The 14870-nt window shown below is 41.3% G+C and overlaps 1 protein-coding gene across 2 annotated transcripts in view; it reads left to right on the top strand.

Annotated features, from left to right (window-relative positions):
- LOC106563159 (splicing factor, suppressor of white-apricot homolog) overlaps positions 1 to 14870 on the top strand; it is a 143967-nt gene that overhangs the window by 35487 nt on the left and 93610 nt on the right. For both annotated transcript variants that reach the window (XM_014128427.3, XM_014128426.3), the window contains exons 8-10: positions 3368 to 3704; positions 3837 to 4004; positions 4144 to 4237. In XM_014128427.3, the coding sequence (XP_013983902.3) occupies positions 3368 to 3704; positions 3837 to 4004; positions 4144 to 4237 (599 nt within the window). The remainder of the gene's footprint in view (positions 1 to 3367; positions 3705 to 3836; positions 4005 to 4143; positions 4238 to 14870) is intronic.

Genomic DNA, 14870 nt, shown 5'->3' with positions numbered 1-14870 from the left:
GCAGTTTCCTTCCTCTCCGACACCTGAGTTAGGAAGGATGCCTTTATCTTTGTGGTGATTGGGTGTATTGATACACCATCCAAAGTGTAATTAATAACTTCACCATGCTCTTACCCATCTACAAATAGAAATCCTTCTTTGAGAGGCATTTGAAAACCTCCCTGGTCTTTGTGTTTGAAATTCACTGCTCGATGGCGGGACCTTACAATTATCTGTATGTGTGGAGTACGGAGATGAGGTAGTAATTAAAATATTATGTTTAAAACCTCTTGAGGATACCCTAGGATAGGGGGCGCCACAGCGCATTTTGAAAAAAATGTGTTCCCATTTTCAACGGCCTACTAATCAAACTCAGAAGCTAGGACATGCATATACTTATTATATATGGATAGAAAACACCCTAAAGTTTCTAAAACTGTTTGAATGGTGTCTGTGAGTATAACAGAACTCATATGGCAGTCAAAACCCCGAGACCGATTGAAACAGGAAGTGGAATTCTGAATTGTGGACTCGACTTCTCATCTTTCCCTATTAATCACACCGTTAACAATGGTTCATTGAGCACTTCCTATTGCTTCCACTAGATGTCGCCAGTCTTTTCACAGTGGTTTGAGCCTTATACAGTCGAAACTCAGTGAATGAGACGCATTGGAAATTGGTCACAGGGGATGGGCCATCGCCATTATGACGCCGGCGGCCCTGTCTACCCCACCTTTGGAAACGTTTTAAAACACACTGCAACCGTCCCCGTCGAATCTTATTGGCTCTCTTGGTGTTACAGGCCCTGAAGATTAATGTTTTACAACGTTTGACATGTTTGAACGAACCTAAAGGAGGGAAAATCTCATTTTTCCGAAACTGCAGCCCTGCGCACGTCGGAGCATTTGGAGACAGCCCTAGGACGCGCTACCAACAGCAGGCTAATGGAACATGAAGGATGGACTTTTTCGACCGAAAATACATCTGTTGTGGACCTGGGATTCCTGGAAGTGCTTTCTGATGAAGACAACTAAAGGTAGGCGATTATTGACAATATTATACAAGATGAGATGTGACATGCGATTGTTCCAAGATGGCGCCGAGCTCGGTTTATTAGCTCATTTTCTGAGTATCGCATCTCCTTTTATCGCAAAGTGTGATTACCCAGTAAAGTTAATTTAAAATCTGGTATGACAGGTGTTCTCAAAAGATATTCATCTATACATGTTAGATTGACAATATAAATTTAAAAAATTGTTTTCGAATAGTAATTTAGGGAATTGTAGCACTGTTTCCCGGGACGCATTTGAGGGGAAAATAGTTAGTCAACGTCAGACGCCGATGTAAAATGCTGTTTTTATATATAAATATGACCTTTATTGAACAAAAGAATGCATGCATTGTGTAACATGATGTCCTAGGTGTGTCATCTGATGAAGTTTGTAAAAGGTTAGTGCTGCATTTAGCTGTTTTTTGGTTATTTGTGATGCAAGTGGTTGGTCGGAAAATGGCTATGTTGGTGCTTTTTACGATGGACTCATCTAACATAATCTAATGATTTGCTTTTCCTGTAAAACCTTTTTGAAATCGGATGACGTGGGTCGATTCAGGAGAGGTGTATCTATAAAACAAACAAAAAAAATATTAATTCTTTTTTTTCATATTTTTAAATTTTGTTATGCTAATTGGCGATATGATTTTTCGCTGGATTTTGATCCCGCTGACGGGATGAGATGCTGAAGAGGTTTTAACACCATTATTGCACACAGTCCATGCAACTTATTTGACTTGTTAAGCACATTTTTACTCCTGAACTTATTTATGCTTGCCATAACAAAGGGGTTGAATACTTATTGACTGAAGACATTTCAGCCTTTCATTTTTAATTAGATAGAACAAATACATATGCAGCATGTGAATGATGGCTCTCCTACAGGTTTCCAGCCTTGTGCATTTTGGATGGGTCTTCGTAACAGTCGACCAGTGCGGTGACTAACGAGTTAATATCATCCAGTTTCCGGTTTGACAAGATAAGCCTCTTATTCCCCCTTTCTCTATCGTTCTCCTTCCCTTTCTCTATCTTTCTCCGTTCTGTACACTCCATCAGGGATGGAAACCACTGCCACAGTAAAAGACCTTGGAGAGTTAATAATGCACATAGACACACAGCTACATGCTGAACTGAACGCCCTCATCCTCCCACTCCCAATCCTACTCTTAAGTGGTTATTGATGTGATGGCTAACCGTATCAAATGGAATGTGAAAACTCAACTTAATACAATTACAGTCGATCTCGTGATGGCTTTGAGTCTGAGCTGCCATGGAATACGTCTCAATGAGCGGACAATTTAAGATGGAGGGGACATTTTGAGCGACCTCAGACTGACCCCCCCCACCACACCCACAAATTATGACAAACACCTGCCCTCCCATCTCCCCCCTCCTGCTGCTTTTGGCAGTGAGCTGTCAGAATCTGTTTATGCAGTCTGGTAACGGTAGCTGATGTGAGTGCAAATTTGCCAGCTCAGAGTTGTCAGCGAATCTGTGTAGCACCTCACAGGAATCAATTATTATACTTAAAAATGTCAAATTGTCATTGCAAACAAAGTCAGTTTGACACTCACACAGAATTTGCATTTCCCAATTTCCCATCCACAGTAACGGTATGAGCCAGGAACTCTGACTTGCACCTCTGTACAGTGACATAACACACCTTTATGTAGCCTTCTTGCCTGTTTCTTTCTTCCCCTTTGAACACTGAGTGAATCTGTCAGTTGTTTTATTCATAACATGAGTGTGTTAACCCCGGTCGTTGTGCCAGTATTCTTTTCTTATTCCTGCTGTAAATGACTTTCCCTGACCTGTTGATGCACTTGATAGAGTCCGAAATGGGTAGTGTGATTGTAATGAGAGGCTTTGGAAATGAACGGTTGCATATTGTTTTTGATATCCGCTTTTAAACACATTACGATTTCCAACAAGCTGATCCTAATTATTCTTGTTGGGCCATTCTCCTTTTTGTTCCCCTTTTTCCTCCGTTTTCTGCTGACAAAGTACATTTTAATTAAGTAGACAGTGATCCAGACATAGATTATTAAAATGTTTCATTTGTATCAGCGTGGAGTTTGCTTTATTCTCTCTGCCTCCTCTGTGAGGCTAAGATCCTATTAGCGATGAGGCCAGACATAAGTGTATACGTTAGTCCGCTCGGCACCACAGCCCACACACACTAACACTCAGTGAGCAGACGTATCTCATCCAATGCTGACTTACACTTTTTCTCATCGACAGGGAAGTCATGCAAAACCACATGCAATTGAAGTATTCGCATGATTTCCTATTTTGACATGTATTTTGATAGTTTCCTCTCTCTCTCTGACCTTACAGCTAACGTGGCAGCGATGTACTATGGGTACTGCATGCTTCCTGATGGGACCTACTGCCTGGCCCCACCTCCCCCTGGGATCGATGCCAACGGCTACTACAGCTCCCTGCCCTCTGGCAGAATGTTGGCTCCACCCTCTTACTCTGGAACCCCGCCTCCTCCAGGGACTACGCCCCCTGCACCTCCTGAGCCATCTACACGGATCATCTACACAGCACCTCCGACTACATTTCCCATCATCCCACCACCAACTCCAGTTCCCAGCCAGGTCCCAGTCTGCCTCTCAACCCCTTCTCCTCCTGCTCCTGTTATTCCTGCTGCTGTCATACCGGAGACCAGGTATGTGGACACTTATTGGACAGAAGTGGAGATATTTTATCACTCCTCATACTACCTAGTTCCCCCACATAATGTGATGCATTGCTAAATATCTTTTATTTCGTCTCCACTCATCTTTCCCTCATCTATCAGTTCGCGGCCCCAGGCTCCCGTTGCCGTGGCGGCCCCAGTTGCCGTGGCAGCGCCAGCCATCATCCCCCCGCCCCCTGACATCCAACCTGTTATTGACAAGCTGGCTGAGTATGTGGCCAGGAACGGTGTCAAGTTTGAGACCAGCGTCCGTGCCAAGAATGACCCGCGGTAAGCAGCTAGAGAAAAGGCTATTCCTGCTCTTTTCTGTGCTGAATAAAAGAAAACGGCTCAAGTTTCTGTTCAATCTAGTGGCTTTTCATCTTACATGGCTGTATATCTTGTGTATGTGTGACTGTTTCCAACACAGGTTTGACTTCTTGCAGTCCTGGAACCAGTACAACACCTATTATGAGTTCAAGAAGAATTACTTCATGCAGAAAGAGGGAATCAGTCTGCCAGAGGTGTGTGTGTCATTCTTTTTTTCCTCTCCTTGAGCACAGTGTCTGTTTTTTGATACCATTTTGTTTGAAAGGATGATATACCCTCTGGTTCTTTAGTCAATATTGCCTTTCATTCAGCAGCGTGCTCTCCAGGTTGCTTTTTAAAATGCTCTGAGGCATTAGATGGCGTGGCTCTCAGGCTTTCACGCTTGAGATCAGGGATCAGTCAGTTTTTGTGTATAGGGCCTTTCATGCTGTCCAGATATCAAATGCCTGCCTGCCCTTGACTCGTGTCTACGCTCCGGGGTTACTGGGGGAGGAGGTGGCGGTTTTAGCAGTCAGCTTATCATAAACCAAGCTGATTCTCCTTAAAGAGATTCTCCGGTACTTTTGTATACTTTTTAGCCAGTAGTTCTGAAAGTAGCACTCACGACTCCCGAATATTGCATTGCTCTCTCTCTCTCTGCTGTGCCCACCCGCTCTGTAACCTCATTGGATAATGCTGGGCAGGCCTCTTGCTAGCTGTCACTCAAATGCGTCGGGCTGAAGCGCTCTCTCTCTGTCTCTCTCACTTGCTATCTGATTTTAATGAGAGGACCTAGTTTTTTAAGTATAACAAACCTAAGCCTGTGAATAACCCAGGGCCAAGCAAAGCATTTAGCCATGTAGCCGTGTTTCGTTTTCCTGATCGAGCCCCTGGTTTTAACACACCTATCACACAATGGATGAATGTCAGATACTTCTCCATTATTCATCAAAGATAAAGTTATTTTCATGTTGTTTTTTTTTCACCTTCTCCTGGGACCCTACTATCACTGGTCCTTAGTGTTCACAAATCTAACTGCCTAGTCACAACCCAACACATTAACAGGGCAGCGATATGTGTATAAAGTGTTAAAAGCAGCTTGAAACTGTTGACATTTTACATGGCGTTTCTCTCGGTGGACATTTAGTCGCTTACGTGACATTTGAAATCCATTATTTAAGGGATACTGATACATTTTGGGATTTGGGTATTTTTTCTACTTGCCCATAGTCATGAACTTATGGATACCATTTTTATGTCTCTGTGTGTAGTTTGAAGATCATTTAAGTTAGCTTAGCGCAATTGTTTGTTTGTTGTTTGAAGATCATTTAAGTTAGCTTAGCGCTTAGCGCTCCGAGTACAGTAGCCAGCTACTCTCAAAAGCAGGGAAATAGACTTACGTACTCCAAAGCTGGGTGGTTGGTCATTTATAGTATTATAAAGTAGAGGTCGGCCGATTTTTATGATTTTTCAATGCCGATACCGATTATTGGAGGACCAAAAAAGCCGATGCCGATTAATCGGCCGATTTTATTTATTTATTTGTAATAATGACAATTACAACAATACTAAATGAACACTTATTTTAACTTAATATAATACATCAATAAAATCAATTTAGCCTCAAATAAATAATGAAACATGTTCAATTTGGTTTAAATAATGCAAAAGCAAAGTGTTGGAGAAGAAAGTAAAAGTGCAATATGTGCCATGTAAGAAAGATAACGTTTAAGTGCCTTGCTCAGAACATGGGAACATATGAAAGCTGGTGGTTCCTTTTAACATGAGTCTTCAATATTCCCAGGTAAGAAGGTTAGGTTGTAGTTATTATAGGAATTATAGGACTATTTCTCTCTATATGATTTGTATTTCATATACCTTTGACTATTGGATGTTCTTATAGGCACTTTAGTACTGCCAGTGTAACAGTATAGCTTCCGTCCCTCTCCTCGCTCCTACCTGGGCTCGAACTAGGAACACATCGACAACAGCCACCCTCGAAGCAGCGTTACCCATGTAGAGCAAGGGAAACAACTACTCCAAGTCTCAGAGCGAGTGACGTTTGAAACGCTATTAGCGCGCACCCGGCTACCTAGCTAGCCATTTTACATCGGTTACACCAGCCTAATCTTGGGAGTTGACAGGCTTGAAGTCATAAACAGCGCAGTGCATTGCGAAGGGCTGCTGGCAAACGCACGAAAGTGCTGTTTCAATCAGTGCTTACAAGCCTGCTGGTGCCTACCATCGCTCAGTCAGACTGCTCTATCAAATCATTGACTTAATTATAACATCATAACACACAGAAATACGAGCCTTCGGTCATTAATTTGATCGAATTCGGAAACTATCATCTCGAAAACAAAACGTTTTTCCTGTCAGTGAAATACGGAACCGTTCCGTATTTTATCTAATGGGTGGCATCCCTAAGTCTAAATATTCCTGTTGCATTGCAATGTTATGTCATAATTACGTAAAATTCTGGCAAATTAGTTCGCAACGAGCCAGGCGGCCCAAACTGTTGCATATACCCTGACTCTGCGTGCAATGAACGCAAAATGACACAATTTCACCTGGTTAATATTGCCTGCTAACCTGGATTTCTTTTAGCTAAATATGCAGGTTTAAAAATATATACTTCTGTGTATTGATTTTAAGAAAGGCATTGATGTTTTATGGTTAGGTACAGTCGTGCAACGATTGTGCTTTTTTCGCAAATGCGCTTTTGTTAATAAATCATCCCCCGTTTGGCGAAGTCGGCTGTCTTTGTTAGGAAGAAATAGTCTTCACAGTTCGCAATGAGCCAGGCGGCCCAAACTGCTGCATATACCCTGACTATGTTTGCAAGAGAAGTGACACATTTTCCTTAGTTAAAAGAAATTCACGTTAGCAGGCAATATTAACTAAATATGCAGGTTTAAAAATATATACTTGTGTATTGATTTTAAGAAAGGCATTGATGTTTATGGTTGGAGCAACGTGTACCTAAGCGATTATATGCAACGCAGGACAAGCTAGATAAACTAGTAATATCATCAACCATGTGTAGTTAACTAGTGATTATGATTGATTGATTGTTTTTTTATAAGATAAGTTTAACCTCTATGGGCTAGGTGGGACGCTAGCGTCCCCCCCGTGGTGCACTCCATCAACAGCAGGTGCATTTCAAGAGCGGCAAATTTGAAACCAAATAAATGTCAAAATTCAAATTTTTCAAACATACAACTATCTTACACCCTTTGAAAGATAAACATCTCCTTAATCTAACCACGTTGTCCGATTTCAAAAAGGTTTTACGGCGAAAGCATAAAGTTAGATTATGTTAGGAGAGTACATTGACAATAGCTGTGTGTAATGTTTTGTCAATTCAAAGACAGGGTCACCAAAACCATAAAACCAGCTAAATTGATGCACTAACCTTTTACAATCTCCATCAGATGACACTCCTAGGACATTATGTTAGACAATGCATGCATTTTTAGTTCTATCAAGTTCATATTTATATCCAAAAACAGCGTTTTACTATGGCATTGATGTTGAGGAAATCGTTTCCCTCCAATAACCGGCAGGCAAGTCAGCACCACAAATTAAATAATTAAAATTAGAAAACATTGGTAAAATATTATATTGTCATTTAAAGAATTATAGATTTACATCTCTTGAACGCAATCAACTTGCCAGATTTAAAAATAACCTTACTGGGAAATCACACTTTGCAATAATCTGAGCACTGCGCCCAGAAAAATACGCGTTGGGATACAGACTAGCCGCCATGTTGGGGAGATCTAAAATCGAAAATACTATGTAAATAATCCATTACCTTTGATTCTCTTCATCAGATGTCACTTCCAGGTATCACAGGTCCATAACGAATGTAGTTTTGTTCAAAAAAGCTCATCATTTATGTCCAAAAATCTCCGTCTTGTTAGCACATGATCTAAGCCCGCCGGACTTCACTTCATGAACGAGGGGAAAAAATATATTTACGTTCGTTCAAACATGTCAAACGTTGTATAGCATAAATCATTAGGGCCTTTTTTAACCAGAACATGAATAATATTCAAGGTGGACGAATGCATTCTCTTTTATAACGTATTGGAACGAGGGTACCCAACATGAACGAGCGCGCCAGAGTCTAATCGGCCATCACCGTTCCATGGCTCTTGTTCGGTCAGATCTCACAGTAAAAGACTCAAAACACTTTGTAAAGGCTGGTGACATCTAGTGGAAGCAATAGGAAGTGCCAAAATATTCCTCAGCCCCTGTGTTTTTCAATGGCATAGGTTTAAAGGTAATACAACACATCAGATATCCACTTCCTGTCAGAATCTGTCTCAGGGTTTTGCCTGCCAAATGAGTTCTGTTATACTCACAGACACCATTCAAACAGTTTTAGAAACTTTAGGGTGTTTTCTATCCATATATAATAAGTATATGCATATTCTAGTTACTGGGTAGGATTAGTAACCAGATTAAATCGGGTACGTTTTTTTATCCAGCCGTGAAAATACTGCCCCCTAGCCCCAACAGGTTAATGCTGGCTAGCAACTTACCTTGGCTTCTTACTGCATTCGCGTAACAGGCAGGCTCCTCGTGGAGTGCAATGTAAAGCAGGTGGTTAGAGCGTTGGACTAGTTAACCGTAAGGTTGCAAGATTGAATCCCCGAGCTGACAAGGTAAAAATCTGTCGTTCTGCCCCTGAACAAGGCAGTTAACCCACCGTTCCTAGGCCGTCATTGAAAATAAGAATGTGTTCTTAACTGACTTGCCTAGTTAAATAAAGTTTAAATAAATCGGCCAAATCGGCATCCAAAAATACCGATTTCCGATTGTTATGAAAACTTGAAATCGGCCCTAATTAATCGACCATTCCGATTAATCAGTCGACCTCTATTATAAAGCTATACATAGTGATCAATATTTTACCACTTTTGAGTCATGAGAGCTACTTTCAGAACTACTGGCTAAAAAGTATACAAAAATACAGAAAAATCTCTTTAACAGGCTCAGGTGGGAGGGAGACGTAAGTACTTTGTAAAGATATTCTAAAACAAGGGTGAGCTGTAACAGGCAATTTAGAAATCCATTTGCTGGCCAAAATTGCATGAAACAAATGAACAAACTTGAAAGGCAGGCAAATTATTATAAAAAATCTGATCTGACTTTGTGCCCTTTTTGAACTTTTATTTTAAAGCACCCATGCTTTTGAAAAGATTTTGTGTTGGCCACCTGGTTAAATTAATTTACTGATCCCGGCCAGTTTGCCAGCCAGGATTGATTTACCTTTGAAATAGGCTAGTTAATGGGGAAACCCTGATCACAATGAATACAATAATAATGCCTGGATCGGAAACAAAACTAATACTGTGCTTGATTGGATGTTAATTACTAGAGCATGTTTGGACTGGGAGTGTAGACTATGCGGGTGGATATGTGTGTGTGTGCTTTGATTAAATCTCACTAAGGCTGAGATTCAAACAAACAGAGATCCACAACCTATAGACTGTAATTGCCTTTAAAATGGGATTTCTGCTTCAGACGACATCTGAGCTGTTTACAGCCGACGTGAACGTAGAGCATATTGCCTTTTAAATGTGTCACTGAGCAAATCGGTAATCTGTCAGATTAAGTCCCGGCCTTAGTCTTTAACAAGGATGTTAAAGGTTTTTTCTCCTTGGTTCTCTGTGTACTCTGGTATGAGTCTGATGATATGGACTGGAGGTTGGGCTGGGTGAGGTGAGCTGAGCTGAGCTGCCTTCCATCTCAGAGGTGATGAGGACCGGATGGGGAGATAATTTGAAATTGAAACCCTCTTCCAGTGTTGGCAGTAATCGAATTTCTAACCCCCAAACCACTCCCTGCGCTCTGCTTAAAGCTGGCGGCATTCCGAATGCTTCTGCTTGCGGGAATCCCTCCTCCTCCCGGGGAAAACACCATTTCCTTATCAGCACCATGTCAGACAGGCGGCTGACTTTGCACCAGCGTCTCTTCTCTCTCCTCCCTTCCCTATCACAGCTCCCTACACAACCCTCAGGTACTGTTACGTACAATCGTACTGAAGCCAAAGTTCAGACATGGGAAAAATATAATCACAGGGTCGGAGACTTTGTGATCTCTCTAACCCCTAATTATCATCTCTGTACCCGCTGTTCTGCTGATATGGGACAAATATTGTGTGGGAATTTAAAGAACAACAGCGTATAGGATAGAGAGGGGAACGATGAGAAAAGATATGGCAGGACTGTTACAAAGTGAAATTGGGAGAAATGCCGTGTGAGCTCCCATAGAGTAATCCTGGCTTTATCAGCAGTGTCTCTTTTTATTTGTCTTTCAGGGGAGCGGGGCTCTGCTCTCTGCCCCCCCACACACACACACACACACACACACACACACACACACACACACACACACACACGTCCTGTCCCTGGCTCTCTGCAGCCCAATCTGGATGGTTTGTTTAATTCATCCAGTGTCTACTTTCCTTAATTAGGCATCCAGCTCAATTAGGAGCCGTGTCAATGGCAATGAAATTAGTCAGTCTAGATGTGGCTGGCCTGGTTGCTTGGTAAGGCCTGCTGCCTCTCTTTATATGCCTGGCCACGGTGGCCCGGTTATGTACCATGTCTGCTTATTCTACCACTTTAAACACTGCAGTGCACTTGAACTGTCTGATGTTTCAGAGCTAGGAATGTACCTCCAGATATTCACACTTTAGCCACTTGTCGGACAGATAATATTTTGTTACTTCTCTGAAAGCTCATGTTGTATGATCCAAGGAACCATGTATTGTATATTCTACCGTTGTGGTCTTTTGCAGGCACGTAACCCCTCACAAGGTAAAATACTGCACTGATAAGCTACTGTATAAAACATGTGGTCCATCAAACATCCATCTAGAGAGTTACTGGGTGTGTAGATTTTTGTATGTGTATTTATTATGGATCTCCATTAGCTACTCTTCCAGCACTGTCTGTTTACAGTTTATACAATTTTAAAAACATTACAATACATTCACAGATTTCACAACACACAGTGTGCCCTCAGGCCCCAACTCCACCACTACCAAATATCTACAGTACTAAATCCATGCTGTATTTTGTGTGTGTGTGTGTGTGTGTGTGTGCGCATGTGTCTGTGCCTATGTTTGTGTTGCTTCACAGTCCCCGCTGTTCCATAAGGTGTTTTTTTTTTAATCTGTTTTTTAAATCTAATTTTACTGCTTTTACTCCAACCCTGCTCAAATCCACCAGAGTCAGCTTATCAAGACCCTCTCAAGCAGCTGAATTTTTTTCTTTTTTTTACAATGTGGTGTGTTCGAGCAAGGCTGGAGCAAAAGCCTGCACAACCAGTAGCTCCCATGGACTCCTGGAGCGTGGTTGGCCACCCTGCAACATTTTAAAATTACAACCAAATACTTTTTATAGCTCTATAAAGTAATTATCTCATTCAATGAACCAGGGATCAAATGGCTAAGGTGGGTGAGGTAACTAACTAAGACATGGTTATCTATTTGTAAGACAAAAATATTCAGTGTTCAGGGGAGATCATGACAGCATAGGAGTTACTTGTCAATTAGGGAGTGAACGTTTTTCATAATAAGGATTACATGGAGAAAATCGTAAATCTCTGAAATGAATGGCCCTCCCTTCAGCAAAATATATTTTACCTAAACCCTCGCTGAATGCTTGGGGGGAAAAAGAATTGACCCTCCCCTATACCCAAAATAACAATTAAAACCAAGTTGATAGCAGAGTACATTCACTTCTTGGACAGACCAGTGCCTTAGATATGCGGTTTTAGAAATGGTTCTTCGTCCTGTAAGCATTACACGACAACACAGAAATTTTGATAGAGCACAGGACTGCGGGTCAGAAGGTTGCGTGTCCACGGTGGTCTGTGAACAAAAGTAGGGGTTTAAAGATCTCCTTTATAGTAAAAGCATTGCATGACTCATCATATTTGCAGGTCTGAAAAAAAATAGCATTTTATAAACATTTCATGTAATTCTACGTCATTTTACATATTAGCAGAATCTTTTTTAATACCACCCAAGATAATGAAATTACAAGCAAAGAATGGACGGAGGGATAATCCTATGTGTTCCATATCCCATTTCTCTAATGCCAAATGTGTGTCTTGTTTGGAACAACTGTCCCTGTTTGCAAATATTAAATCTGAGACGACATTAGGAATCTGAGCATGGTACTTTCAGAAGTTGGGCCTACCTTTCCACCCCGACGATTAAAAATTGAAGCGTTAACTGCTGCCTACTCTTATCCTGTGGCTTAACACAACTAGAGAAGGTCACAAGTGTTTCCCTAATATCTGTCTGGATTTAAACTTCTTTTTTTTATTGAACCTTTATATAACTAGGCAAGTCAGTTAAGAACAAATTCTTATTTGCAATGACTGTCTTGGCTGCCTTGTTCAGGGGCAGAACGACAGATTTTTACCTTGTCAGCTCTGGGATTCGATCTAGCAACCTTTCGGTTACTGGCCCAATGCTCTAACCACTAGTCTACCTGCCACCCCTCTTCTATTGTACAGAAAGTGAATCGCTTCATCAATTGATAGTGACAGAATTAGATTACTTCCCAAGCAATGTCTATTTTTTGTCTCCTTGCCTATAGAAGGTTGTAGCTCAGCCACTGAATGTCAAAGAAAAGAAACGATTATATCCCCATATGTGTGCCATGTCTTTCCCGGGTATTTTACAGTTTGTTTCTAGCGTAAAGCATCATGAACCAAAGTGCTGTTATAGATAACTTTATATAATCGGATCCGTTTTACTTTCTTCAAAATCAGTGATTTTTGCATTTTCTTTAATAAAATGTAGGCCTATGGCATACCCCCTCAATTCGAGTCCTGGTTTTAACTTAACCACCCTTCACTGACACGGAGGTTGGCTTTTTAAAGAGTGCGTGGAGGGTGGAGGAATTGACCCACAAATATATGGATATAGCAGCCTATAGCCTCATTTCCTATGTTAAACAGGTAGGCCTACCTCTTATTTCTTAAATAGGAAGTAATAAGCTCCAACACAAAGCCCTCTTGTTGTTAGCGAAGTCTTATGAAAATGAAGACATTTTAAAGGAATTATGCCCACTCGAATTTGCCTACTTTCAGGACCATGAGGTTTCCATTTCCGACGGATTGTGCCGCGGCTGCTGCTTCATGCTTCAGCATTAATAAGTTACTCGAATCTGTCTTATTGTGAGGTCCATAACTCCGATAAATACATCACGGGCAAGAAACATTGTTTTTAATCAATTATAGTAGTAGCAAGCTATCAAAGTTGACATCCGGTCCTCCTCATCTTCGCAATCTCCTTCTCAAACTGAACAGAGCATAGGCTGGTCCGCGCACAAGATGCGTTTTTTGGACTATGCCTAATCCACAATTATTTTGGACAAAGCCTTTGACTCTCCTCCTGAACTGCCACGGTAGTACTACACAGCACAGCCATTGGTTAGTTAGCACACAAAAGTTGTTGATTATCAAAAGCAGAGCAGGCCAAGGCTCAGGGTTGTAATATCCATTGCAGTGTGTAATGTAATGCACTTCGTAGCTTATAGGCTATGGATCGTTTGATTGAGACCCTAAATAGCCTATAGGCACACTTTGATATTGCTTGCCCAGCGGAGAATGAGGGATGGCATTTGGCACACATCGTATATATATATATACACACACACACACGATGTGTGCCAAATGCCACCCCTCATTCTCCGCTGGGCAAGCAATATCAAAGTATATATATATCTATATATATCAGGTCCATAAGTATTTGGACAGTGACACAATTTGCATAATTTTGGCTCTGTACGCCACCACAATGGATTTGAAAGGAAACAATCAAGATGTGCTTTAAGTGTAGACTTTCATATTAAATGTAAGGGTTTTGTCAAAGTGATTGTATGAACCGTGTAGGAATTACAACCAATTTTATGGGCTGAAAAGTAATTAGAAAAACTAACATAATCATAAATTAAATTGAGTTTTAATACTTTGGTTTCAAATCCTTTGCAGTCAATGACTACCTGAAGTCTGGAATCCATAGACATCACCAGCATCTGGATGTTTTCCCTGGTGATGCTCTGCCAGGCCTTTACTGCAGCTGTCTTCAGTTCCTGCTTGTTCTTAGGCCGTTTTGCCTTCAGTTTTGCCTTCAGCAAGTGAAATGCATGCTTAATTGGATTCAGGTTAGGTGATTGACTTGGCCATTGCAGAACATTCCACTTCTTTGCCTTAAAGTATTGGGTTGCTTTCGCAGTATGTTTCAGGTCATTGTCCATCTGCAATGTGAACCGTCCAATCAGTTTTGAAGCATTTGGCTGAATCTGAGCAGATAATATAGCACTAAACCCTTTAGAATTCATCCTGCTGCTTTTGTCAGCAGTCACATCATCAATAAATACAAGGGAACCAGTTCCATTGGCAGCCTTACATGCCCACGCCATAACACTACCTCCACCATGCTTCACATCCCTTCTCCATAGTCTTCTCTTCCCATCATTCTGGTACAAGTTGATCTTTCTCATCTGTCCATAGGATGTTGTTCCAGAACTGTAAAGGCTTTTTAAATGTTTTTTTTGGCAAACTCTAATCTGGTCTTCCTGTTTTTGAGGCTTACCAATGGTTTACATTTTGTGGTAAACCCTCTGTATTTACTCTGGTGAAGTCTTCTCTTGATTGTTGACTTTGACGCAGATACGCCTACCTCCTGGAGGGTTTTCTTGATCTGGCCAACTGTTTTGAAGGGATTTTTCTTACCCAGGGAAAGAATTCTTCTATCATCCACCACAGTTGTTTTCCGTGGTCTTCCGGGCCTTTTGGTGTTCCTCAGCTCAC

The sequence above is a fragment of the Salmo salar genome, chromosome 11 (assembly GCF_965601325.2).
Source record: "Salmo salar chromosome 11, fSalSal1, whole genome shotgun sequence".
Taxonomy (NCBI): domain Eukaryota; kingdom Metazoa; phylum Chordata; class Actinopteri; order Salmoniformes; family Salmonidae; genus Salmo; species Salmo salar.
This window is presented reverse-complemented; position numbering and strand designations above follow the sequence as displayed.